At 39.9% G+C, this 27103-nt stretch overlaps 1 protein-coding gene across 4 annotated transcripts in view; it reads right to left on the bottom strand.

The window, feature by feature from the left end:
* Positions 1-27103, bottom strand: part of ckap5 (cytoskeleton associated protein 5) — a 121446-nt gene that overhangs the window by 46280 nt on the left and 48063 nt on the right. For all 4 annotated transcript variants that reach the window (XM_072592678.1, XM_072592677.1, XM_072592680.1 and 1 more), the window contains exons 13-28: positions 26183-26353; positions 25711-25812; positions 21567-21677; positions 20275-20367; positions 18762-18947; positions 16400-16494; positions 16041-16098; positions 15831-15956; positions 15404-15537; positions 10310-10484; positions 8784-8897; positions 6258-6386; positions 5988-6182; positions 5064-5184; positions 4501-4604; positions 365-490 (exon numbers count right to left, since the gene is read on the bottom strand). In XM_072592678.1, the coding sequence (XP_072448779.1) occupies positions 365-490; positions 4501-4604; positions 5064-5184; positions 5988-6182; positions 6258-6386; positions 8784-8897; positions 10310-10484; positions 15404-15537; positions 15831-15956; positions 16041-16098; positions 16400-16494; positions 18762-18947; positions 20275-20367; positions 21567-21677; positions 25711-25812; positions 26183-26353 (2040 nt within the window). The remainder of the gene's footprint in view (positions 1-364; positions 491-4500; positions 4605-5063; positions 5185-5987; positions 6183-6257; positions 6387-8783; positions 8898-10309; positions 10485-15403; positions 15538-15830; positions 15957-16040; positions 16099-16399; positions 16495-18761; positions 18948-20274; positions 20368-21566; positions 21678-25710; positions 25813-26182; positions 26354-27103) is intronic.

The following is a 27103-nucleotide window of genomic DNA, read 5'->3' as shown; positions in this document are numbered from 1 at the left end:
CAGAAACAATCTTACTAAACCAAGATCCCGAGCAGCCTTTGCCAGGATGAAATGATGCTTGCTGTTTTGGGGGAAGACAGGGATAAGATGAGGTGAGGTAATTACACTTTGACTAAATGAATCAGAGGTTTGAGGATCAGTGGGAATGTGGAGTTAGAGGCACAACTAGCCATGACCTTACTGAATGATGGAGCAGACTAGAGGATCTGAATGGCCTATTCCTGCTTATAAACTCCTGATTACACAATGATCTACAGAGCTGATTTTATTTAGAAAAGTAGAAAAACTAATTGCTAAAGTACACAGTATGATTTCCTAAAAAGGAAAATTTAAATTAAAAGATTAACAGAGTGCAAGCTCTCACCTTTAAGGCTCTTTCATCCTTTACTCTTTGTTCTTTTGCATTGGGAATAACTATAAAGATTGGTCCCGACTTATCATCATCATCCTTAAGATTTGGTTTACTTGGCACCTTCTTACTAATTCCAGGCTGGAAAAGTAAAGATCCATTCATAATAAAACCATGACATTGACTGATTACACACAAATAGTTTGACCAAAAAAAGTGAAGGACGGAAATAAGACTGGTGCTTAGTGTTATACATTTAGATTTCTAAGTGGGACAAAAAAAAGTGGTGTTACCTAACATTGGTTAAAAGAAAAAAAAATTGAATATTCAAGTACCAAATAAGGGAACAAGTGCACATTAATACAAGTTGAAAATACAAAATTTGTCACAACATACCAATTTATCATATAGATAATGGACAAGTTTGTCCTTATCCAAGTCAGAATGATGAAACCAGACTCACAATCATCAAATGTTGGGGAACATGGTGCAGAGTTCGAGATGTAAGGGCATGATTACTGAGTCTTCATTTACTGAAATTCAACTTCCAACTACAGCTTTGGAGGAAAACGTTTCTGCTCCCCTATCACTCCACTCACCAGCAGCAGGTAAGATTTGGAAGTGGATTCAGGCTCAGTAATTCAAATCATGTGAAGGTATACAAGGATCACTGCCACATTACATGGAAGAAGCTGAAGTTTGATCTTGAAACCAAGTGGGATGAAGAACTAGAAAATGTAACAGCAGGAAAATTTAACTATTTAAAACCTCAGACTTCAGTTGTAACAGAATAATAGTGGAAATTAGATAAGTTACAGGAAAGAATCAGATACCAGTTCACTGGATGTCAGCTTTAAGGTAGAGGAAAGGAGCTGCTGAAGCAGCACAAAGACGACCATATAATGCAAGAATAGAAATAAGCCATTCAGCCCATCAAGTCTGCTCCACCAGAGATCATTGCTGATCCGATAATTCTCAAATCCAATTCCTACCTTTTCCTCAACCATGGATTCTAAATCTATCCATGTCAGCCTTGAATATACTTAGTGACCGAACCTTGACCACCACCTGCAGTAAAGAACTCCACAGATTCCCTATGCTCAGAAGAAACTTCGCCTCACTGTCTGAGCTGTGCGACTTCTTATTCTGAAACTGTGGCCTCTGTTCCTAGATTCTCCCACAAGGGAAACAATCTTTCCCCATCTGTTTAATACCTGAAAAATGCTATATAATTTCAACAAGGTTACCTCTCACTATTGTATTCTTATGAGTACAGGTCCCAATCCACTTAACGTCGCCTTCTAAGACAATCCCTCCATACCTGGTAGCCACCAAGTGAAACTTCTCTGCACTGTTTTAATGCTGGTATATCTATATTTCGATAAGGACCCCAAAACTGTTCAGTTATCGGATAGTGCCTTGCACAGATTTAGCAAAACCTCTCTAATTTGGTACTCAAAACATTTTGTCTAATACCTGAACAGAGATGCTAGCTTTGTGCATTCATGGACAAGCACTATCAAATACCTGCGCCCCCTGGCTTCCAGGTGTTTTCCTCCAATTTAAATAACATTCAACTACTCTATGCTTCCTGCGAAAGTGCAAAACCCACCTTTTCCCACATTATATTCCACCTACCAAGCATTTACCATTTGTTTAACCTGTCTATAGATAAAATTGCCATTGTCCAGGAGGACCTCAGGGCTTGCTTCTCTTCAGAGATGCAACTGGCTGAGAATTTAACCTGAGGGTTACTATGACTCAGTAGCAAGGGGAGATTGAAAAAGGAGGATCGTCATGGTAACCTCAGCTAGTGCAGGAATTGAGCTACTGGTGTCATTAGATCACCCAGCCTACTGAGCTAACCTGTCTACATCCCTCTATAGATCGCAAATCATCCTCACCGCTTGTCTATTTTTGTGCAAAGTTGATTGGATGAAACCAACTTTGGATACAAGACATTAACATATTATAACTGTGGCACACTAGTTACTGGCTTCCACCATGACAAAATCCCCAATACCAATACAGTTTTTATTAATTAGATAATCCTCTACCCATGCTAATATAGTACCCTCACCACCAAGTGCTGTCATCTTATTAAGTAGCTTAACGCATCAACCTCTGAAAATCCAAGTATATTACCTTTACTGCTTACCTTTTATCTGCCCTGTTTGCTATCTCCTCAAAAGAATTCCAGTAAGTTTGTCAGGCAGGATTTCCTTTGTAACTTCCATGCTGACTTGGTTTAATCACATTATGTTTTTTCAACTGTTCTATAACATCCTTTAGTTTTCCCAAAAACAGGCATTAATTATCTGTATTTTGTCTCCTTCCCTTTTTAAGTAAAAATATACTACATTAGCAGTTTTCCAATCTTCTGGGACTTCTTCAGAATCAAAAGATTCCTACAAGATTACCAATGCATTCTCTGTATGGCTCTCTCTCAAATATCTTGGATGCATCCTCTCAGGTCAAGGGAGAATTATCGGTCTTTAGCCCATTAGTTTTCCTCTCGTGACAGTTATAATATTTATTTCCTCTCCTTTCTTTTACCCTTGAATATTTAGCAATCTTAGAATGCTATTAGTGTCTTTTACAGAGAAAACTGATGGAAAGCTTTTATTCAACTCCTCTGCCATTTCTAGCTCTCTCAGCCCCATTCTCCAAGGGGCCTATATTCACTTGCACTTTTTTCTTTTGTTGTTTTAAATTTAAAGCAACTCTTGCTGACCATTGATGTTACCTGACATTTAAGCTTCAAAGTCTAGATTAGAGTGGTGCTGGAAAAGCACAGCAGGTCAGGCAGCATCCGAGAAGCAAGAAAAATCAACCTTCGTGAAGGGCTTTTGCCTGAAATGTCGATTTTCCTGCTCCTTGGATGCTGCCTGACCTGCTGTGCTTTTCCAGCACCACTAATCTAGACTCTAGTTTCCAGTATCTGCAGTCCTCACTTTTGCCTATTTAAGCTTCAAAGTTCTACCCCTACCTCTTTTATTCAGTCCTCTGCTGTTTGTTTTCAAAACTTGCCGAATTCTCTTTCTTACTACTATCATCTTTGCCACGCTGAATGGAAAAAAAAAGACATACAATTTGATGTTATCCTTAAATTTCCCTGGTTAACCATAGTTGACTCATCCATTCCTAGAATCCTGCTTCCTGACTGAAATGTCAAAGCCATGAACTATTTTCTTAAACATCTGCCATCACTCCTCAACCATCCTTGCCATTAATCTTTCTCAGTCCCTTCCAGCCAGCTCTGCTCTTATTCATTTGTAAATACCTTTACATACCATCATTCAAAACAGCCTGAAACCTAGTTAGATCCACAACATTGTTCTGAGAAACTCCCTCAAATACTCTGAATTATTCCTCATGGCTTTCTCTGCTAATCTGACTCTCCTAATCTACATTAAGATTAAAGATCACATGATGATTAAAGCACTGCCTTTGTTTCAAAGCCTCTTAATCTTCCAATTTATTATGTCTCTTATAGCTATTGTTAGGGAGTCTACCAGTATCATCTTCCCTCTTTATTCCAATTCAAAATAATTTCTCACTACTGTCTCATCATACAAACAATGCTACTGCAACACCTTTTCCTTCCTATCTATCCTTTCGATAGTCACGTATACAGCTCAACAGAAACAAAGAATGAGTAGGAAAACATGGTTATTTTAGATTTATTCAAAACGGAATAAAATTTCAGATGCCATTTTAGTTTGATTACTTCAGAGATTTGCTTTAACAGGTAGTGAATTACCTAGAATCATCCAGGAACAGAAGAATGGAAGATCCTAGCACTGGATATGCAACTATTAGGAACCTTTCTCCCATCACCCAAAATGAATTTGTAGTGTCCACCCTGTAGTCACTTCCTTACTCATTTCCATTTTCAAATCACATATTGCTAATGCTTTTAATTAAACTTTAACAGCCTTGCATGGAATTAAAATCAAATGCCTTGGTCAAAAATCCAGTTAAACTACAATAAGATGTGTCCCATAGTGGAAGAAGCAACTCACCAACCCTCCAGAACAGGGAGAATGAGATGGGGCAGGGAGAAGGTAGCTCAAGAGAAAAAGGGTCAAAGGATAGTCAACTGGATACCATTGAATTAAAAACAAAGTGTTTATAAACATGATACTTACCTTAACTTTGGCAGTAGGTCCACTTTTACTTTTCTTAGGATCATTTTTAAGTGCAACAGCATCTGTATCGTCATTCATGGTGGCATTATGTGCACGCACGGAGACTGGTTAAGTAAAGTTGATAGACATGTATAAGAGGGTATCAATAATTTCACACTTTAATATGACAGCAAATGGAAAACAGTAGATAAACTGAAAAGTAGTTTTGTAAAACCAATGCTAATCTGTTCTGATATGGGAAGAATAAGGCAGCAATTCAAAAGACTAATCTTAAAATATTTCAAAAACAGCAAAACACGCATTGATGAAAATACACAGGTGTATTAAGCATAAATGAGAAATAGTAAGGAAAGATCTGGAGAAGCAGAAACAAAATCTTTTAAATGATGAAAGCACACATCTACCAGAGAAGATAATAAGTATGAAACATCAAGAAAACTTTAGATGGCATTGGATAAAAAGTTGAAAAACAGAATTCATTAAAATTTAAAAGATCAAATTAATTTTTACTGTGCTAAAACCTTGACTAAATTTGGGACTAAATACGGAGAGAAGTGTCATACCTGAACTTGATGGCCGGACTGCACTGGATTTTGAAGAGGTTTTAGATGGTGCTGCCGGTTTGGCTGGCACAACAGCTTGGGCCTTCTCAAGAGCTACTACCACTTGGTCTTTTGAGGTGGGCTTAGGTAGAAAGCAATAAAAAGAATCATGTTCAGTTATACTAATACCACAAACTCAATATTATACCTGAATCATTCCAGTTGATTAAGTTTGTTGAGTCGCTAACCAAGAACCAAACTTAGGTTACTTTTTTGACACCAAAGTAAATTAAAGGTATCATTTGTCAAATAATGAAGTGATAAAATCAGAAATAATGCAAGTTGTGGTGACAATAAGGGTATACTCAAAAGTCCTGGGTGAGCTCAAATGTGCGTGGGAGCAAGAATCAGGGTTACTCAGAAACAGAAACAGATTCCCTACAGTGTGGAAACAGGCCCTTCAGCCCTACAAGTCCATACTGACCTTCCAAACAGCAAACCACCCAGATCCATTCCCCCACCCTATATTTACACCATGACTAATGCACCTAACCTACACATCCCTGGACACAATGGACAGTTTCGCATGTCCAAAAATGTTCAGGTTAGGTGAACTGGCCTGTGGGAGGAAACAGACACGGGGAGAAGGTGCAAACTCCACACAGACAGTGGCCCAAGGTTGGATTTGAACCTGGGTCCCTGGTGCTGTGAGGCAGCAGTGCTAGCCACTGAGCCACCATGCCACCACCGTGGCCTTGAATACTTCAAGGATAAGAAGTAGAAGATTCAAATACCTAAAACTTTACCTAAAACAGAACAAAACACATGACCATCCAATTCTGTGGGGGAAATTTGATTGTGTAAAGATATCAACTTGCTTCCACCATATGAAACAAAATCCAACATAAAAATAACCACAATTCAAATTTTAAATTGAAAAAGTACCTTTAACTTGCCAGCAGCCCTGACCATTTTTTCATAGCCAAGATGCATCATAAACATGGGCAACGCATCTTGTGCCTTTTTTCGGACATCTCCATTTCTATCTTCCAAGCAAGAATAGAGATGAGGCAAACAAAGAATGAGGTCAGAGGGCGCAGATCGTAATGTTGGTAGTTTATCTGCCAGCCAACCTAATAACTAAGCAGTAAAAAACACATAAGCATTTAGTCTGATAAACATTTAACTGAAGATAATGAATCAGCTTAGACTTGCCTCCTGCCTGAGGTAAGGATTTTCCTTCTTCAATTCCTCTGAAAGGTCTTCACCATCAAGCCATTCTTTCATACCGGTTTTCTCAACCCAAGAATTCAAAGTTGTAAGAGCTGCTGCTCGAACATTACCCTAGGTGGAAAATATAGCCTTTCAAGTTATGACAAATTTGCAAATTAGAATTAGCTATCACATTAGTCTTTCTAGGAAACAGCTGCTGATCCAATTACCCCAGTATTATTTTTGCATTTTCTACTAACCCTCTTTAGACTAGATTAGATTACCTACAGTATGAAAACAGGCCCATAATAGGCCCAACAGGTCCACACTGATCTTCCGAAGAGTAACTCACCCAGACCCTTGCCCCTACCCTACACTTACCCCTGACTAATGCACCTAACGCCATGGGACAATTTAGCATGGCCAATTCACCTGACCTGCACATCTTTATATTGTGGGAAGAAACAGGAGCAACCAGAGGAAACCCACGCAGACATGGGGAGAACATGCAAACTCCACATAAACACCTAAGGCGGGAATCAATCCAGATATCCCAGTGCTGTTTGGCAGCCGTGCTAACCACTGAGCCGCCCCGAGTAGGCAACACGCTCAAGCAATAAGGTGGCCTGTAACATCAAAAGGAAATGAAATTCTGAGCATACTTAGTAAAAACTGAAATACATGAAAGTGATGGTGAAGAGATGTAGGGGTATAGGGATAGGATAAGAGGGTGGGATACTCTCCGAAGGGTTAGAGTGGACTCAAATGGGCCAAGTGGCCTGCTTCCAAACTGGATATAAATACACTGCTCAAATCAAAAAACAGGATTAGGTCTAGAGGCAAAAGAGAGTCACCTTACTTCTTAGAGATGATTATTGATTCAACGAATTTAAATTCGACTCTAATAGTGAGAAAATTTAAATATTTCAGTTACAATGAAGTGGAAATTATTCTCAAAAACCATAAGATCCTATGGTTTTGTGTTTTAAGACTGTCCCTTTTTGTAGGACTCTGGGTATCATTACCCAAATAGTTCCCTGCAATGCTGCCATACCTTCTCATTTTATAACCTTACATCTCCCCACTCCATCTCACCACCAGTTCCCCAATCCATTTAGTTTAAAGATGTCTCAGTTTTCAGTATTACATTCACCAGGACACTGGTTCCAGCATAGTTTAAGTGATGCCACACCACTACCTTAGTACTGGTGCCTGTGGCCAACATTGACATCTCTGGGCCATATATTTAATGCCTTGATTTACTTATCCTATGCCAGTTTGCCATGGCTAGGGGGTGATTCCAAGATGACTACCTGGCAAGTTCTGTTTTTAAAATTTAACTGCTGCTGAAATAGTTTGAAAGTTGAAGTTTCTAGTCCCATGAAGGTTGATGGTAACAATTTCTTTAATCTAGCAGTTTAGTTTCTTTCAATTAAAATAAGATAAATTATACTAAACATGTATAAATAACTTGGTGAATGAATTTCTAAGTACTGGAGAGAGTACAATAAGATATATAATTTGTATTTCTGTTATTGTATTTCTGTCACCAGTTCACAGGATGAGATAGAAAATACACTATGTCTACTCTAACTCTTGGGAGTCAGAAGAAGTATAGACCATCAATTCCAAGAGTCACCAAGAAATCAGAGAACAAAGAATGTGAAAATCTAGAACTCACTGCAAGTGATAGCTGCAGATAAACAACTTAGTTGCTTTTCGGAAGGAGGTTAGATACTCAACAAATGGAGAAAGAATATAAGAAAACAACATGCTTAGTTAGATGCAAATCAACTTGCATTGACTAGCTACATTTCACTGTAATTATGCAAATTATACACTTCATGCCTCTGAGACATGATCTCATCCCTCATCCTTTTTATGGTCTCTGGCATTGTTAAGCACACCACCAGCTAACCTAAACAATATCATGTTGTCTACTGTTGAGGGACCCCCTTCAATTGTTTCTACTTTCATTACCAGATGACTTATGCTGTTATAGTTAAAAGTTGGAGGCAGCAAAAGGAGCACAAGGTCAAGTGGACCGGTTAAGCCAAAAAGCCTATTTCTGTGCTGTATACCCTAATCACACAGAATCCCTACTATCTGGAAAGAGGCATTTGGCCCATTGAGTCTACACTGACCATCCAAAGAACATCCCATCCAAACCCAGGTCCCCTTCCTATCCCAGTAACCCTGCATTTACCATAGCGGATTCAACTAGCCAGCACATCCCTGGACAATGTGGACAACTTAGCATGCGCCAATCAACCAAGCTGCACGTCTTTAAATTGTGGAAGGAAACCCAAGCACCATGCAACCTCGAAGAGAATATGTAAAGTCCACACAGCCAGTCACCAAAGGTTGCCAGTGAATTCCAGTCTCAGGCGCTGTAAGACAGCAGCACTGCAGCCTATTCCCCTACCCCTCCCCCTCCAAGTTTAATTCAAAATTCAATTGTAATTTATTTAGAATGCTTAAGCCATTTGAAGTAGAACAGTCACAACTGCTTTTAACTGAACATCTTACCTTACTATCACCAAGCACGGTGATAATTGGCATACCTAGCGTTTTCACATATTGCCTAATATTAGGTCCCATAGCTGTTGCCATCTGCTGTAGGGTCACAAGTGTTTGCTGAACCTGGAGAATAAGAAAAAAACAGATTCAGATCTTCCATAGGAAAGATGCAGAGACTTTGGAGAGAGAGAGTGCAAAGAAGGTTTACTAGGATGTTGCCTGGACTGGAGGGCTTGTTTTACAAAGGAGAGGTTGACTAAGCTCAGACTTTCCTCTCTGGAGAGGAGGAGGAAAAGAGGTGACCTGATGGAGGTGCACAAGGTAACGAAGGGCATGGATAGAGTCGATAGCCAGAGACTTTTCCCCAGGGCAGGACCGACTACCACAAGGAGCCATAGTTTTAAAAAGGTGTGTGAGGAGGAAATATAAAGGAGACGTCAGAGGTAGGTTGTGAATGCATGGAATGCGTTGCCATCAGTGGTAGAGAAAGCAGAGTCATTGGGGACATTTAAGCGACTACTGGACATGCACATGGATAGCAGTGAGTTGAGGGGCAGGTAGGTTAGGTCATTGTATTTTACATTAGGAATAATCCTTGGCACAACATTGTGGGCCAAAGGGCCTGTTCTGTGCTGTACATTTCAATGTTCAAGCTGTAGATAAGATGGTCATTCATTCTGAATCAGCTGTAATAACAAAGAAAAAGCCAGGAGATTTGAAATAGACAAGCTAATGCTCACACAAAATATCTAAACTTCAAACTTGCAATGCAGGTCAGTTTCATCCAGAGTGGAATCTACTGGCTTAAATCTAGCCACACTGTCAAAAATTCAATATTACATGTTAAGTTGTACGTCACAGTAACATCACTGGAGAAATAGAGATTACAGGTAGTTCTCACAACCAGGAAAGTAATGGTACATGAATTGTTAACACTTACTTTTCCCCTGGATATCACAAGGGCTGCATAGCATTCTTGGAGGAAATTTCAAATAGTTTTAATTTCAAAAAAACCTGCCGTATATTGCAATGAAGGAAGGAAAGGGTTCTGATTATTTGATGGAAAAAATACCCAATTGATTGGAAAGTCATGCCTCAACAGGGAAATTTAATGTAAAAATCAGTTATCCAATCATTATTTCAAGCAGGTATGATGTCCATTCTCAAAATGGTATCACATTCAATGTCAAAGCTGACAATAACTGATCATTTTTAAAAGCTTCCAATTCAGCATTTGCAACTTGGAATTGAATTAATTCCTCACTCTTGTCACACATTAATTTGTTGCTGTAATTTGTAACATAAATAACCATTAATTAAGCTTCCCATACCCCCTAATTAGAGTTTCGCAGCTGCATTATGAAGTTAAGACATGGCATGTCGAAAGACAGTAGAGGAATAGGTTTCTCAATATTTAAGCAAGACCCCAAATAGGTGACCAACTCTCAGCTCCAGAGATACCAAAAGTTTAAAAACTCAAACCACAACGAACAGTAAGCAATCAAATACATCCATCTTAGACAGAATGGACTTACCAGAATTTTATTTGAGTCATTTAGCCGGCCTTTCAGTACTCCAGGAAGTTCACCAATATTCGGCTGAATAAGTTTTGCCTCATTCAGTATTGTATTTAATTCATCCAAACCTTCCTTCCTGATCTTCCAGTTTTTATCACCCAGCTTTTCTAAAAGCTCTGAAGTAATCTTGTCACTATAAATTGAAAAAGAGTTCAATTTTAATGTCTCAAACTCTTCTTTCATTACCTGTACCTATAAAGAAAATTGGTGGTTCACCCCAAGCATTTAACAGAAGCAGGTTCATAAAATTTAAAACAGACACTTGACTTTTAAGAACATAAGACTTAGGAGTGGAAGTAAGGCCATTCGGTCCATCGAGTCCACTCCGCCATTCAACCATGGCTGATGGGCATTTCAACTCCACTTACCCACATTCTCCCCATAGCCCTTAATTCCCTGTGACATCAAGAATTTATCAACCTCTGCCTTGAAGACATTTAGCGTCCCGGCCTCAACTCCACTCCGCGGCAATGAATTCCACAGGCCCACCACACTCTGGCTGAAGAAATGTCTCCGCATTTCTGTTCTGAATTTACCCCCTCTAATTCTAAGTCTGTGTCCACGGGTCCTACTCTCCTCGCCAAACGGAAACAATTTCCTAGCGTCCACCCTTTCCAAGGCATGTATTATCTTGTAAGTGTCTATTAGATCTCCCCTTAATCTTCTAAACTCCAATGAATACAATCCCAGGATCCTCAGCCATTCCTCGTATGTTAGACCTACCATTCCAGGGATCATCCGTGTGAATCTCCGCTGGACACGCTCCAGTGCCAGTATGTCCTTCCCGAGGTGTGGGAACCAAAACTGGACACAGTACTCCAAATGGGGCCTAACCAGAGCTTTATAAAGTCTCAGTAGCACAACGGTGCTTTTATATTCCAACCCTCTTGAGATAAATGACAACATCGCATTCGCTTTCTTAATCACAGACACAACCTGCATGTTTACCTTTAGAGAATCCTTGACTATCACTCCTAGATCCCTTTGTACTTTGGCTTTATGAATTTTCTCACCGTTTAGAAAGTAGTCCATGCTTGTATTCTTTTTTCCAAAGTGAACGATCTTGCATTTGCTCACATTGAATTCCATCAGCCATTTCCTGGACCACTCTCCCAAACTGTCTAGATCCTTCTGCAGCCTCCCCACTTCCTCAGTACTACCTGCCTGTCCACCTAACTTCGTATCATCGGCAAACTTCGCTAGAATGCCCCCAGTCCCTTCATCCAGATCATTAATATATAATGTGAACAGCTGCAGCCCCAACACTGAACCCTGCGGGACACCGCTTGTCACCGGCTGCCATTCCGAAAAAGAACCTTTTATCCCAACTCTGCCTGTCAGACTGCCAATCCTCAATCCATACCAGTAGCTCACCTCGAGCACCATGGGCCCCCCTCACCTTGCTCAGCAGCGTCCCGTGTGGCACCTCATCAAAGGCCTTTTGGAAGTCTAATTGGCCACATCCACTGGGTTTCCCTGGTCTAACCTACTTGTCACCTCTTCAAAGAATTCCAACAGATTTGTTAGGCACGACCTCCCCTTACCAAATCCATGCTGACTTGTTCCAATCCGACCCTGCTCTTCCAAAAATTTAGAAACCTCATCCTTAATGATGGATTCTAGAATTTTACCAACAACCGAGGTTAGGCTAATTGGCCTATCATTTTCCATCTTTTGTCTTGATCCTTTCTTGAACAAGGGGGTTACAACAGCAATCTTCCAATCATCTGGGACTTTCCCTGACTCCAGTGACTTTTGAAAGATCTCAACCAACACCTCCGCTATTTCCTCCACCACCTCCCTCGGCACTCTAGGATGTAGCCCATCGGGGCCAGGAGATTTATCAATTTTAAGACCTTTTCGCTTTTCTAGCACACTCTCTTTTGGAATGGCAACCATACTCAACTCAGCCCCCTGACTCCCTTTAATTGTTGGGATATTACTCATGCCTTCGACTGTGAAGACCGACACAAAGTACTTATTAAGCTATTTCCTTACCTCCCATCACTAGGCTTCCAGCATCAGTTTGAAGTGGCCCAATGTCTACTTTTGCCTGTCATTTGTTTCTTAGGTATTGAAAGAAACTTTTACTATCATTTCTAATATTACTGGCTAGCTTACCTTCATATTTGATCCTCTCCTTCCTTATTTCTTTGTTATCCTCTGTTTGTTTTTGCAGCCTTGCCAATCTTCTGATTTCCCAGCATTCTTGGCCACTTTATAGGATCTCTCTTTTTCTTTAATACATTTCCTGACTTCCTTTGTTAGCCACGGCTGTCTAATCCCTCCCCAGATAAGCTTTCGTTTCTTGGGGATGAACCTCTGTACAGTGTCCTCAATTATACGCACAAACTCCTGCCATTTTTGCTCAACTGTCTTCCCCGCTAGGCTCTGCTTCCAGTCGATTCGTCAGTTCCTCTCTCATGCCCTCAATTATATTTAACTGTAACATCATTACATCAGATTTTGCCTTCTCTTTCAAACTGCAGACTGAACTCTACCATATTATGAAAGCTGCTTCCTAAGTATCCCCTTACTTTAAGATTTTTTATAAAGTCTGGTTCCAATTCCTTAAGTTGTATTTAGTTTTAGCTACATTTTATAAATTCTTGGAGGCAAGCAGCTCCAAAAAAGCCATGACTTGTTGCTCATTCCCAACTGTCTCTGAACATGGTTGTTGATAGTGAGCAAAGCTCTTCAAGTTCTGCAGTCCATGTGGTGTAGGTACACCCATAGCAATACTAGGAAAGATCTCCAGGAATGTCACCAGTTATTTCATCATGGCATGTTGGAAAACTTGTAGGTGATGACACTATCATGTGTCTGTTGTCCTTGTCCTTCTACAGGTCTCAGAGTTGGAAGACATTTCAAAAGGAACCTTGATGAGTTGCTTTAGTACATTTCACATTTGGTGCACAACACTGCCATTGAAGCAGGTAGTTGCTTAAGTGGTGCACGTAGTGCCTTCAGGCAGCTCTTCCTGGATGGAGTTGATCTTTGTGTAAACAAGACTTAAGATACAAGAGCATAAGACCCAAGAGCAGAAACAGACCATCCAACACACAGTCCACTCCAACGTGAAATCAGATCATTGCTAATCAATAATCTTCAACTCCATTCTCTTGCCTTTTCCCCAGAATCTTAGATTCCCTTATTGATTAAAAATCTGTCCATGTCAGCCTTGGATATACTTGATAACACACCCTTCACAGTCGTCTGTAGTAAAGAATTCAATCGATTGACTACTCTTAGAAGTAAAAGATGCTGCCTGAACTGCTGTGCTCTTCCAGCACCACTAATCCAGTACTCTTAGAAGTAACCCCCCCACCCCCCATCTGTGTCTTAAATGTGCAACACCTTATTCGGAGGTTATGCCCTTTGGGCCTCTGCTCTTCCACAACAGGAATCAACATTTCCATGTTGATACCATCAAGTCACTGAAGCATCTCTTATTTCTCCAAATTCAAAACAGTACAGGTCCAATCCACTTAACCACACATAAGGGTCCCTCCATATTTGCCCTTTCATAAAGACATGTTGGCTTGGCTTAATCATATAATGCATTTTTAAATGCTCTGCTGTTACATCCTTTACAACAGACTAACATTTTTCCCAATAACAGTCCGTCATTAAGCTGATTAGCCTCAGTTACTTGTTTTTGTCGTCTTCCAAAAGAAGAAAAAATTTACAGCCCAGGAACATGCCCTTCGGCCCTCCAAGCCTGCGCCGATCCAAATCTACTGTCTAAACCTGTCGCCCAATCCCTAAGCACCTGTATCACTTTTAAATAACCTAGTCACATTCACCGTTTTGCAAAATTCTTGGATTTCCAGAATCCAAGAATTCCTGGAAGATTACTACAAGTGCAGCCACTATCTATATAATCACTTGCTTTAACATCCTACAATGCATCCTATCAGGACCTGGGGATGTACTGGTTTTTCAACCCATAAGCTTCCCTAGCACTTTTTTTCCTCCAGTGATAGTTACATTTATTTCTCTCCTTTTGCCTCTTGAACAGTTAGCAATTTTGAAATGCTAGTGTCTTCTCCTGTGAAAAGTAATGCAAAGTATTTATTCAACTCTACCATTTTCTGGTTCCCCATTATTATTTTCCTAGCCTCATTTTCACAGAGGCCTATGACATCTTGGCCCTCACTTTCTTCCTAGGAAGAAAGTCTTGCAGTCCATCTTAAAATCACATGCAAGTTTACCCTCAAACTTTGTTTGGTTCTCTTTTGTTTATTTTTAAAACTGCCGTACACAGTTTTTCCACATTAAATCTATGTTGTTGGAGTTGGACCCTACAATCACATGGCATCAACATAAACTTCAATAGTTTCGAATTCTCGCCTCGCCTCATCCCAGATCCAACCCTCCAATTCGGCATCCTCCTCTTGACCTGTCCATCTTCCTTCCCACTCCACTGAGTTACACCCCACCTGCATCCACCTACTGCCTTTCCACCTACGCCCCCCCCCACCAACCCAGTCCCACACCCTATTTATCAGTCATCCCCCTTTCCCTTCTACATTCCTGACAAAGGGAATATATCAGAAGATCAACTCTCCTGCTCCTCAGATGCTGCCTGATCTGCTCTGCTTTTCCAGCACCACCCTCTTTGACTCTCCCTCAACATCTTCCAAATTTCACTATTGGCAGATTAAGCAGCCAACTCAAATGGTAGTGCTATAAGTTAACGGCAGTGATGAGCATTGAAATTTCCTAAGTCAGAGTGCACTCATTGCTCTTGCTACCCCCAGCTCTCCTTCCAAGTGACAGTTAAAAGGGAAGAATAAGGAGCCATCAGCTGAGGGAGGGTTGAAGGCAGAAATCAGCAAGGGGTTTTTGTGGTGATATCAGAATTAATTCAGTGTGACATTACAAGACCTGCAGTCACAGCATCCTATTAAGCTTTGTCAAGTGCTTTCCACTAGTTAGAAGGTTAATCACCAAGCCCTAAAAAAACAATTAAGTTTCTTGATTTCACCTTTAGCATTTTAAACACAATGGGAGTATAGCAGAAAACATTCAGGATTAAAATGAACTAACCTTATGTCAGTCCTTGGCAAGAGATCTTGAACATTTCCATTTTCTTCCTCATCCTGTTCTTCAGGGGGTTCTTCATCAACAGCATCACGTTTAACCATTTTTCTGATGGGAGCAGGAGGTTTTTGTCCTTGCATCTGTCAGGGGAACGGATTTACTAGATCTACTTGGGACATTTGAACAGTCCAAACATCATTTTAAAAGCTCATATTCAGTTGGGATTTTCAATGCACTGCTAAAAGACACTATGATATGCAGCAGCTGGGATAGTGTCAACCAAAAACAAACATCAAATCATAAGATGCTAAAACTGGCGTATTAGAATCAGGAATATACAAATTGTATAAGCTAAAGAGTGAATTGAATAAGAGAGGGCAGCAAACAAAGAGTATTAAGTATGAGAAGACTTTATAGTTTTGATAACAATTACCTTTTCAAACTCAGCATCAATTTGAGATAGCAAAGCTGGTTTCTCATCTTCAAAAAACATTCTCAAAGGTGCTTCCATGTACAAGTACATCACACCCAACAAAGTGATTGCTGATGTCCGTACAGCCTAAAGAAATAGTGAAAGCAGTCAGGATTCAGGAGCAAGTGCTACAACATGCATAAAAATTGTTACAGAAACAGCCTCACTTACAGGGTTTGTCGCAGCCAAAGCAGTTTTCACACTACTGATGAAAGCTTTCACATTTAGCCTGCAAAAAAAAGATAAATAATTGAAGCTAGCAAAAAAGATTAGGTATTCCAAAACATTCTGCAAACAAATTAGGGTCTTACGTGAATACTTGGTACAGATACAGTTAAAGTATTCCTATGGATGTTACCAAAGTGTAATACTAAAGTTTTTATAGCTTCCAAAATGTTATCTTGTCAGATTTAATCTAATGTGTTCAATAATTGATCAGCGTGCTCCTGACTATTCAAGAATCAAATCAAGCACTTAATGGCCAAATTGCAGATCTACTCACAAGCAAATTAAAAGCTTAAGATACTTACCCAGCAAATCCAAACTCCTTGATAGCAGTCGCTAGCCAATTTAAAATTTCTGCTTGGTTTTTTGGGTTTTTTTGTGCAAAAGCCATGGCAACAACCTGCAAATAATTTTAAATACTAGTGTCAGGGGCTTTTTTCTTCCTCCATATTTTAGAAACTTAGTCACGTAAAAACAGATTCAAATTAGACTTAAGGAAACTATAAAATGCATTACAGTATCAACCTAAATGTATTTTTTGCATAAATAAAATATTTAAGTTTTTCTTTTAAATGGTGATCTCCTGCCACACTTAAAATAGAGTCAGGTGTACAGCATGGAAACAGACCCTTTGGTCCAACCCGTCCATGCCAACCAGATATCCCAAACCAATCGAGTCCCACCTGCCAGCACCTGGCCCATATCCCTCCAAACCCTTCCTATTCATATACCCATCGAAATGCCTCTTAAAATGTTGCAATGGTACCAGCCTCTGGCAGCTCATTCCATACACGTACACCTGCTGAGCGAAAAAGTTGCCCCTTAGGTCCCTTTTATATCTTTCCCCTCACCCTAAACCTATGCCTTCTAGTTCTGGACTCCACTCCAGGGAAAATACTTGGCCTATTTATCCTATCCATGCCCCTCAATTTTGTAAACCTCTATAAAAGGTCACCACTCAGCCTCCGACGCTTCAGGGAAAACAGCCCCAATCTGTTCAGCCTCTCCCCGTAACTCAAATCCTCCAACCCTAGCAACATCCTTGTAAGTCTTTTCTGAACCCTTTCAAGTTTCACAACATCTTTCCGACAGGAAGCAGACCAGAACTGCACGCAATATTCCAACAGTGGCCTAAACAATGTCCTGTACAGCTGCAACATGACCTCCCAACTCCTGTACTCAATACTGTGACCAACAAAAGAAAGCATACCAAATGCCTTCTTCACTCTCCTATCGCCCTATGAATCCATTTTTAAGGAGCTATGAACCTGCACTCCAAGATCTCTTTGTTCAGCAACACTGTAGAAAATAAGGTGCTATCTATTAAGAATGCCAGACAAATTGCAGGAAAATAAACTCTGAATACCAGAGAAGATCTCCACTCTTCCCTAGTAACTAGAGAAGGCATAACTTGAAAAGGAGGTGAAGCAATGCTAATAAAAGATTGCAGAATCAAGAAAGAAATAAATACAGACTAGACATGAGCAATGTGAATGATTCTATGGTCTGCACATCAATCATATTTAAACCATATTGCTAACCTTTATTAGACCCAAGCAAAAGGTATTAAGATAGCTTGGATTACTCTTATTCTCCTGACACATCTTTCAAAGTCTCCAGCTGACCAAAAAAACACTCCAATACTAACTCATGCTTTCTAACATCAGTAGTTTTGCTTTTATTTTACTGACACTACTCTTACACTAATACACGCTAAGTTTTGTTCTTCTCTCCAATGGAGGAGGGGGCGGGGGGAGGGGGTGAAGAGTGATTTGCCTGTTTGGTGATGGTAGAGGGGTAACAGAGACAGAGACAACCACTATTTCCTTCCAGCCTGGGACGATCAGCAGGAGGGATGGCTTCTGAAAGCAATCCACCTGAGCCCCACTTTCCATAAATCCCACCTTGCAAGCAACAAAAAAGACAACACTTCTTCACTGGATCCTCTGAAGACTGGGCATTGGCAGATATCTATGATCCACATGTTGCCAGGTTCCAGTTTATTGGCAGCTTGTGGTGAGATAGGATTCTACTGTCAAGGCGTGCAACGGGTTAAGCAGTTCAGTTAGCTCTGAACGGGCTAATCTGCAATTTGGCAGCTCTGTTGTGGGGCAGAAAGCCCGTTGCCACTGAAAATACACGCCACTCTACCTTGATTCTTTCAATATTAGTCTCAGTCCATCTCTCACTCTGCAGATTCTGCATGACCCAAGTGTTTCCAACATATTGTTTTTATTTCACATTTTTTTCTTAACTTTAAATCTGACTGTAATGTCAATCCTTTCAGTACATCTTATTCCTAACTTTGCTACATAACTTTACAGTATGTTTTAAACAACTTTTATTTTTATTCCTCTTCTTATGTATCTAAGATCTGTAGTTAAGGCAGCTACAGAGTCTGTACTGGTGTACATGACAATCTCACACACAGGAGAAAGTGAGGACTGCAGATGCTGGAGATCAGAGCTGAAAATGTGTTGCTGGAAAAACGCAACACACACACACACACACACACACACACACACACACACACACACACACACACACACACACACACACACACACACACACACACACACACACACACACACACACACACACACACACACACACACACACACACACACACACACACACACACACACACACACACACACACACACACACCTGTTCAGCAGTCCATGGAAGAGAACATGCTTCAGCTATTGCAGTGAGTGCTTCTTTTGCTTTTATTCCACATTTTACATCTCCAGCTTTATCAACAAGCCCATCCAACACAACTTCAGCTGACGTCCTGGAAAAGTTCCCTTTCTGAGCAATCAGTGCAACAATATGCAATTTCATTTGCATCACCTGAAGAGGAAAATTAATTTCAATTATCAAAATAAGAAATACACAATTAGTCTTGAATGTTAACAGTAACTAAATTAACACTTATGGAAAGGGATGGGGAGAAAGTTGAAGTGAATTCAGGTGAGAAGTATCATTAAGAGCTCACCTACGCCCACTGGCTCAAAGTACAGTTTGCCCCTTTGGTCTCTCATAGGTCCCACTCTTTCCCAGGTAACTCTTACTGTTTATATTCTTCTTAAAAGTTTGAAGATTTCCTTGTTTTTATCTGCCAAAGATAGATTTTGTGGCCCTCTGTGCACTCCTAATTTCCTTCAAGCAAATTCCTACACTCTATACTTTTGAAGGGCCTCCTTGTTTGTACTATACCTGACATGTGCTTTCTTTTTCTTTTTGAAACTCTTTATATTCCTTGACATCCAGAGTTCCCTGGATTTGCTATCGCTCCCTTCACTTAAAGGAACATGGTGAATTACCACTTTCCAAATGTAGACCTACCTGCAAGTATCTGCATGCAGTCTAATTTGGCAAGATCCCATCAAATAGCTCAAATTGGACTTCCCGCAATTTAGACAACTTCTGCACTACTATTCCTCTCCTTAACGACTTTGAAACTTCGACCACTTGACAAACTTCATTTTGGAGGATTAGATCTAGCATTGCCTCATCCCCAAGAGTACCATCTGCATACTGGCACAAAAGCAGCAGGACATTCATTCAAGTCTGTTCTGCCATATGAGGCGACGGTTAAGTTCTCATCTCAATTCCATCTGTTTGGCTCATGTCCTTTTATACAGAATGCCCAGCCAAAAATCAATTACCTCCAACTTAAAATGAATTGCCTTTATATGGAGAAGAATTCCACACTTCTACCATTCCCCGCACCATCTTTTGTAAGGTTTGGTTTGCTTTGAAGAGTAGCAGAAACCTTTAATGCTGGATGGGTAAAATAAAGTCAACGTACAGACCAGTAGCCATGATCCAAATAAAATGGGACTTGTTTGGTTGCTTTATTCAAGCAATTATAGGCCAAGGCACCAAGCCTATACTATTCTCACCAGCTTTTAAACAGGGGAATTCTGCTCCTTTTCAAATAGTGCCGCGAAATGTTATTTTCACTGAAGGAATAGATCAAAGGCCCAGTGGCAACAGGATGGTAAACTCCGTGAAATACTCTCCAGTGCTACATTCATGCAATCGGTTTTTAATATGAACACAAATGTGTTTCTGAAATATACAATTATTTCCTCATTTAAAACTAACTGGAATTTCTTTGAAGAAAATCTCAAAACTCATTCAACATACAGCATGTATTTTAAATAAATCTTACTTGGAAATTGGTTTCCTTCCAGCCTGGCTTTTTAGCCAGCATACGCACTAGTGCCTGACAAGGCAACTCTTTCTTGTCAGTGACTTCCACTCCCTGCAAAATGAAAATAAAAGTATCAATTCCAAGTAATATTTTAACTGGATGCCCATTATATTTAACAAGACATCTCTTAAGACTTTGCTCAAGCTGTTACTTTTCCAACTGGAGATGAGCAAAATACAGAAGTTGCAACACAGAGGTTTTCAAACACAAATTCCTTGAGCCAATGTAAAAATCTAGTAGTACAATGCAATGTAATGGATATTCAAGGTACATGAAGGTGGGATATGGCAGGGAAGTGAAAATAATTCTCAATAGCATAATTCCAATAATGAACATTCAGACCATTGTAGTTACAAATTTACACCTGTATTCAAAACTTAGTTCACCTATGCAAAATTGGTGAAGCAGTTAATTGAGACAATTCAGATAATGCAAAATGAAGTGTAAACCGATAAAAAGCAAAACTGATTACATCTATACAGAATATTTGAAACAACCAAGGGAGTTGAAATGTCAAATCTGAGGCGGTCATCATTAAATTGTTATTGCCCTAAAATCAAACAACACTAGGTACCATTTCTTGTCTGGCCATACAAACAATTTGAGATACTGAAATATTGAAGCAGTTTGCAAAGATGCCAAGACTGTTTCCTAGAACATGCAGCTTATACAAAAAGATCACGTTGGGTTTTGCACTTTGAAAAATTAATAACCAAGGAGGTACAGAAGACTAAAATGCTTGAGGTAAAAACGTTCCGGAAAAGTTATGTCAAACCAAATAATTACCATAATGACTAATAACCACCATGATGAAATAAGATAAAAAGGTTTTGGCCAATAAGTGACAAATTTACCTCTCATATCAGCAAGGTTTTCAACAAACCCCAAGCCATAAACTAAACTTCCTGGCAGACCATGGAGCCAAGATGTGTGGGTTTCTTTCCTCCCCATCCCTCAACTGCCCTTCTTTTTAAAAGTAGAAAACATTGCTGACACGAGTTCTCAATTTGTCTTTGTTTAGTTGGGTGCCACAACCTAGGGGACTTTTCCACAAAGAACTTAAGGAAAGCACTTACAAAATATAAGCTGGCGTACAGCAGCCCTGGCACTCCGGCATGAAAAACTAAGACTGGCAACATCATAGACAATAGAGACAGCATATGCAGTTTGATTTTTCATTATTTCAAGCAAGAAATCCTGGTTCAAGTTTGTAAGGAACATTATCCAAGCCTGTTATTCAACACAATTACCTTCTGGAACTCCTCCATGCTGGCTAACCTTTCCTTCCAGTTACTACTGTCGAGTTGCTGTAGGCAGGAGGCTGGTAGTACAGCTGCAGCTCTTTCTTCACAAACCTCAATCTGTAAAAAAAAAACAAAAAACGTTATAAGTCTCACAAACAGAACAGATATTGAGAGCATTTTTCAAGTTCTAGAAACAACAAAAAAAAGGCAATGGAATAACTGACATCACCACAAACTAGTAGCCTTGTATAAATTCTGCACTAGCAGAAGGTTTTTTCTTTTCATATTTGGGAATTATGGAAAAGCTAACAATTGCTGCTCACTTTCAACTGCCCCTAAGAAAGTGTCGATGAACCAGTTTTATGAACTACTTCAATGCAAGTACAGGACAAAGTGATACAAACTTTTCTGTAGCATTTGTCTCAACTTAGTGGCTTCCTCAGCCATTTCAGAGGACAGTTTGGACTCAAATACATTGCTGAAGAGTCATAGACAGGGTAGTCAGAACTAGGATGCCAATTCTTTTACCTTAAGGGGAGAAAAAGGAATGAGTGAATTAGACTAGCTTTAATTGAAAAGGAAATCTGGAATGGAATCAAATTGATGAATCAATTTCAACTTTAGTCCCACCAGCTGCAAGGTGGAATTCAAACATATACCTGTGAAGCATTAGAAGTAAAATATTATGAATGTTGGATATCTGAAACAAACAGAAAAGGCTGGAGAAACGCAGTTGGTCTGGCAGTATCTGTGCTACTAGAGTCTGAATATAACTACTTCAGGCAAGTTCTCTCGCCACAGATGCTATTACATTGGAGTTCTCCAGCATTTTGTGTTCATTTCTGCAAAGCATAAGCCAGGGTTTCCATATTTCTATTGGCATTATGCCACTGTACATCTTGAATAGCTAACGATTTTGGATTAGGGGAAACTTGAAATACCAAACTGCTCGAAAATTGCTTTCCATCATCTCTTGCATTCCTCATTCTAAATCATTTTCTTCTTTCTGTTTTATTCAAAAACTAGTGCTTATCATAACCACTCCCAAGTTGGAATGGTGGGCTGCAAATCTGAACTATTAAGTTTCTCAAAAGATGCCACCTCACCTACTGAGTAGATCTGGCAACTTCTAGAGTCATAGAGATGTACAGCATGGTAACAGACCCTTTGGTCCAACCCATCCATGCCAACCAGATACCCCAACCCAATCCAGTCTCACCTGTCAACACCCAGCCCATACCCCTCCAAATCCTTCCTATTCATATACCCATCCAAATGCCTCAAAATGCTGCAATTGTACCAGCCTCCACCACTTCCTCTGGCAGCTCATTCCATACACGCACCATTCTCTGCGTCAAAAAATTGCCCCTTGGGTCCCTTTTATATCTTTCACCTCTCTCCCTAAACCTATGCTCTCTAGTTCTGGACTCCCTGACCACAGGGAAAAGACTTGGCCTATTTACCCTATCCATGCCCCTCAATTTTATAAACCTCTATAAAAGGTCACCCCTCAGCCTCCAACACTCCAGGGAAAACACTCCCAGCCTGTTCAGCCTCTCTCTATAGCTCAAATCCTTCAACCCTGGCAACATCCTTGTAAATCTTTTCTGAACCCTTTCAAGTTTCACAACATCTTTCCGATAGGAACGAGACCAGAATTGCATGCAATATTCCAACAGTGGCCTAACCAAATGTCCTGTACAGCCGCAACATGACCTCCCAACTCCTGTACTCAATACTCTGACCAATAAAGGAAAGCATACCAAACCCCTTATTTTTGGCCACATTTCTGCACAGGATCACAATTAAACTGAAATTATGTCTACTGGACAAGACCCGTTCTTCAAACAGAAAGGAAAATTAGGCCTGGAGCCTTGTATCATTTCCTGATAGGTTCTTGGGAGGAAATTTCTTATCCTACAGCAAGAAGCCTCTTAAAAAGATCTTACACAAATTGCCAAGAAAAGACAACAATATCCAGAAAGCGCTTTTGGAGTCATTCCTGACCCACTTTCCTAATTCATCCATACAAGAGACAATTAGTTAATCCAGTAGAACAGAATTGATCAAGTTATTTTTGCTTAAGAATATTTTGAATTCAGACTAGTGCCCTGTTAACAAAAAGGCTAGTCTAGGCAGGGACAACGATCACAGGTAATCTCAGGTTGACAGTCGCATGGTAATATTCAAAAGGACAGAAACCAAGCTCTGCTTCCTATTCTAGTTTTGCATGCACGCCTTCACAGGTAGAGAATAAGTGAACAACACAAACACACTGTTGTGGTTCTGTTCGCCGAGCTGGGAATTAGTGTTGCAGACGTTTCAGCCCGTCTAGGTGACGTCCTCAGTGCTTGGGAGCCTCCTGTGAAGCGCTTCTGTGATCTTTCCTCCGGCATTTGTAGTGGTTTGAATCTGCTGCTTCCGGTTGTCAGTTCCAGCTGACCGTTGCAGTGGTCGGTATATTGGGTCCAGGTCGATGTGCTTATTGGGTTGCCCAAAGGACTAGCCACACTACCATACATCAAGAGCATTTCCGAACTGACAGCCAGACTACTGCGACCACTAGGACTCATAACAGCACACAAACCAACAGCCACTCTCAAACAACAACTCACCAGAACGAAGGACCCGATACCCAGCATGAGCAAAACAAATGTAGTGTACAAAATCCCATGCAAGGACTGCACAAATCACTACATAGGACAAACAGGAAGACAGCTAAATGATCCGCATCCATGAACACCAATTAGCCACAAAACGACACGACCAGCTATCCTTAGTAACCACACATGCAGATGACAAGCAACATTAATTCGACTGGGACAATACTACTATTATAGGACAAGCCAGACAGAGAACAGCCAGGGAATTCCTAGAGGCATGGCACTCATCCACAGATTCAAATCAATAAGCACATCGACCTGGACCCAATATACCGACCACTGCAACGGTCAGCTGGAACTGACAACCGGAAGCGGCAGATTCAAACCACTACAAATGCCGGAGGAAAGATCACAAGCGCTTCACAGGAGGCTCCCAAGCACTGAGGTGGTCACCTAGACAGGGGACGAAACGTCTACAACACAAATTCCCAGCTCAGCTAACAGAACTACAACAACGAGCACCCGAGCTACAAATCTTCTCACAAACTTTAAACACAAACACTGCTCGTTCTGTAAGTCTTGACATCTGTCACACTTACTTGCGCAGAGAAAACGAAAATACTTTTAGACTCTTGGGCTGGCATAGTACTTACTCCTGGAGAGCATAATTGGGTTTGCAGTTCCATTGCTCTTAATACTGGAGTCACTCAACCAAATCAGGTGTTGTTTTGTCAGTTGAATGCTGAACCAGCTTTGCGGTTTTACTTAGCTAAAAATAAAAAATACTGAACCGTGCCTAGATGTTAACACGATTGGATGCAATTGTTGTCAGTTTTTTAAAAAAATTGCTTTCAAAAGAACACTAGTGAGACTGGCAAGGCCAACTGCCCCAACCTTAAATGCCCCCGTGAAGGAGATGGTAAGCCACTTTTCAGAGCACAACTGATTGTCCATTGAAATGATTTAGTAAACCAGTGGAGGATCAATCACACTATTGTGCATCTGGATTCATATAGGCCAGACCTACTAAAGATGGCAGATTTCCTTCCATCAAAAGTACAGTTGTGACTCAACTAGGAATAGAAAAAAGATCATTCAGCTGTTTCATCATCCAACAAAATCATGGTTTTTCTGTAATCTAGCTCCATTTCACTGCTTTTGGCCCAAATCCCTTAATCAAAATTTGTGTAAAAATTTGAAGCTCGGGTTCCAGTCGCAGTTGTTCTGGGTAGTTCACCAAGCTGGGAAAGTGGTTTGTAGGTTTATTACATATTTGTTAATATCTTTGCTGCACAAAAACAATTTTAATGATTTCTTGTGAACCATTACTGCTCAATTTTTAATATATTTAATTGAATGCAAATTCCTATCTGCTTTTGAGAGGTCTGAAATCATGTGTCTGGATCGCAGCCAACCATGTTACTGCACCCAGTTAAATTATCAATCTCATTTAGCTTTCTGCACAAGTCCAAAAATAAATCACTTATCAACTGTAACAATTTAGAAATAAAGCAGTATTCCAAACATAAACTTAGTTTAATACTTACACTAAGTTCAGGCTCCACTTCTTTGATCTCTATTGCTTTTTTCCCTTTCGTACCTGAAGCAGAAGCAGGCCCTGGTCCTTTCACTTTTTTACCTGGTCCAGCCTATAGAACAATGTTACATTTTAATAACTACAATCTAACTCCTATATTCATAAAAACAGAAATATTAAAAACTTTTGGGCTATTCTAAAAAGACAGCAGTTTACTAAATAGCTTGACTAAACTACATGCCACAGGTTCTGATAAACCACACTAACAGAAAAAAAAGACTAAAATGGGCACATTCCTACACCCACGTTTACTATATTAAATGCAAACAATAAATTTAAACGTCATTACATTTAATGGCAAAGAACACACCTACAAGAACAGAAAATCTAGTACAGATTACTAATCATAATCATAAGTGCAAATATATTAATTACACAATTGACATAATGAGAAAACATATCCATATTCAAACACATCCTACCTTGTTTGAAGGTTTCTTTGGCGGCCCAGTAGGTTTTGTGGCAGGAGCATCAATTTTGTCAGTGTTTGAAGATGGTGCAACCTTTCCTTGCGGCACAGGTTTTACTGCTTTTGCACTACTAGCACTTTTATTCCCATGAATCAGTTCTACCTTGTCGGAACATTCTTTAATCTGAAGTGACAACAGTTGCATTTCACCATTTGACAGCATAATCATGCAGAAAACTGTTCTTAGCACAATTCAAACAGCTTTTACAAATCGTAACAGCAAATTTCGACCATAATATCTCAAATTTATAATTACAAAGAGCAAAGGAGTAAACAATCACCATCTTGGACACTGCCACTACGCCCACCCATCAATTAGGCATTGGCATTCAATTGTACCATAGTGGTTAAGTATCTCACATTAATTCAGCACTGCTTACCCTAATTCAATATCTTTACCAAACAAAAATCTAATTCTCAATTTTAGTTTGTATTAGCCCAACACAATCTTCTACAAGCGTTCCAAATGTCCATTATTCGTGTAGGCCAGTCTCTCCCCAGATGACTATCAGATGAAGTCACAGAATACCCAAAGGGATTAGCTTATTTTTAAATACCTTAGAACTAATTCAGTATCTACTTTACTAAACCTCTATTATAATTTAAACTAATACCTCAAGCCTCAGAAACAAAGAGAAATTAATTAATTTGCAATCCATAGGCATTTTTTCTTCATGCTTCAATTTTATTAACTGAAAATACATGAAATCAATTAAAAGGCTTCTAAAAATCCAAATACATCATACCCATTGTCTATGCTACAAGTAACATCAAGTAAATTGAACAGGTTTGCAAAATACGATCTGCCTATCATAAATCAACGGTAACTCTAATTTTGCTGTTTTTAGTAACAAACAAAGTAGGGTCAGATGTA

Source organism: Chiloscyllium punctatum, chromosome 22, assembly GCF_047496795.1.
Source record: "Chiloscyllium punctatum isolate Juve2018m chromosome 22, sChiPun1.3, whole genome shotgun sequence".
In the NCBI taxonomy this organism is placed as follows: Eukaryota; Metazoa; Chordata; class Chondrichthyes; order Orectolobiformes; family Hemiscylliidae; genus Chiloscyllium; species Chiloscyllium punctatum.
The sequence above is the reverse complement of the archived record's forward strand: the minus strand, read 5'-3'. Positions and strand labels throughout refer to the sequence as shown.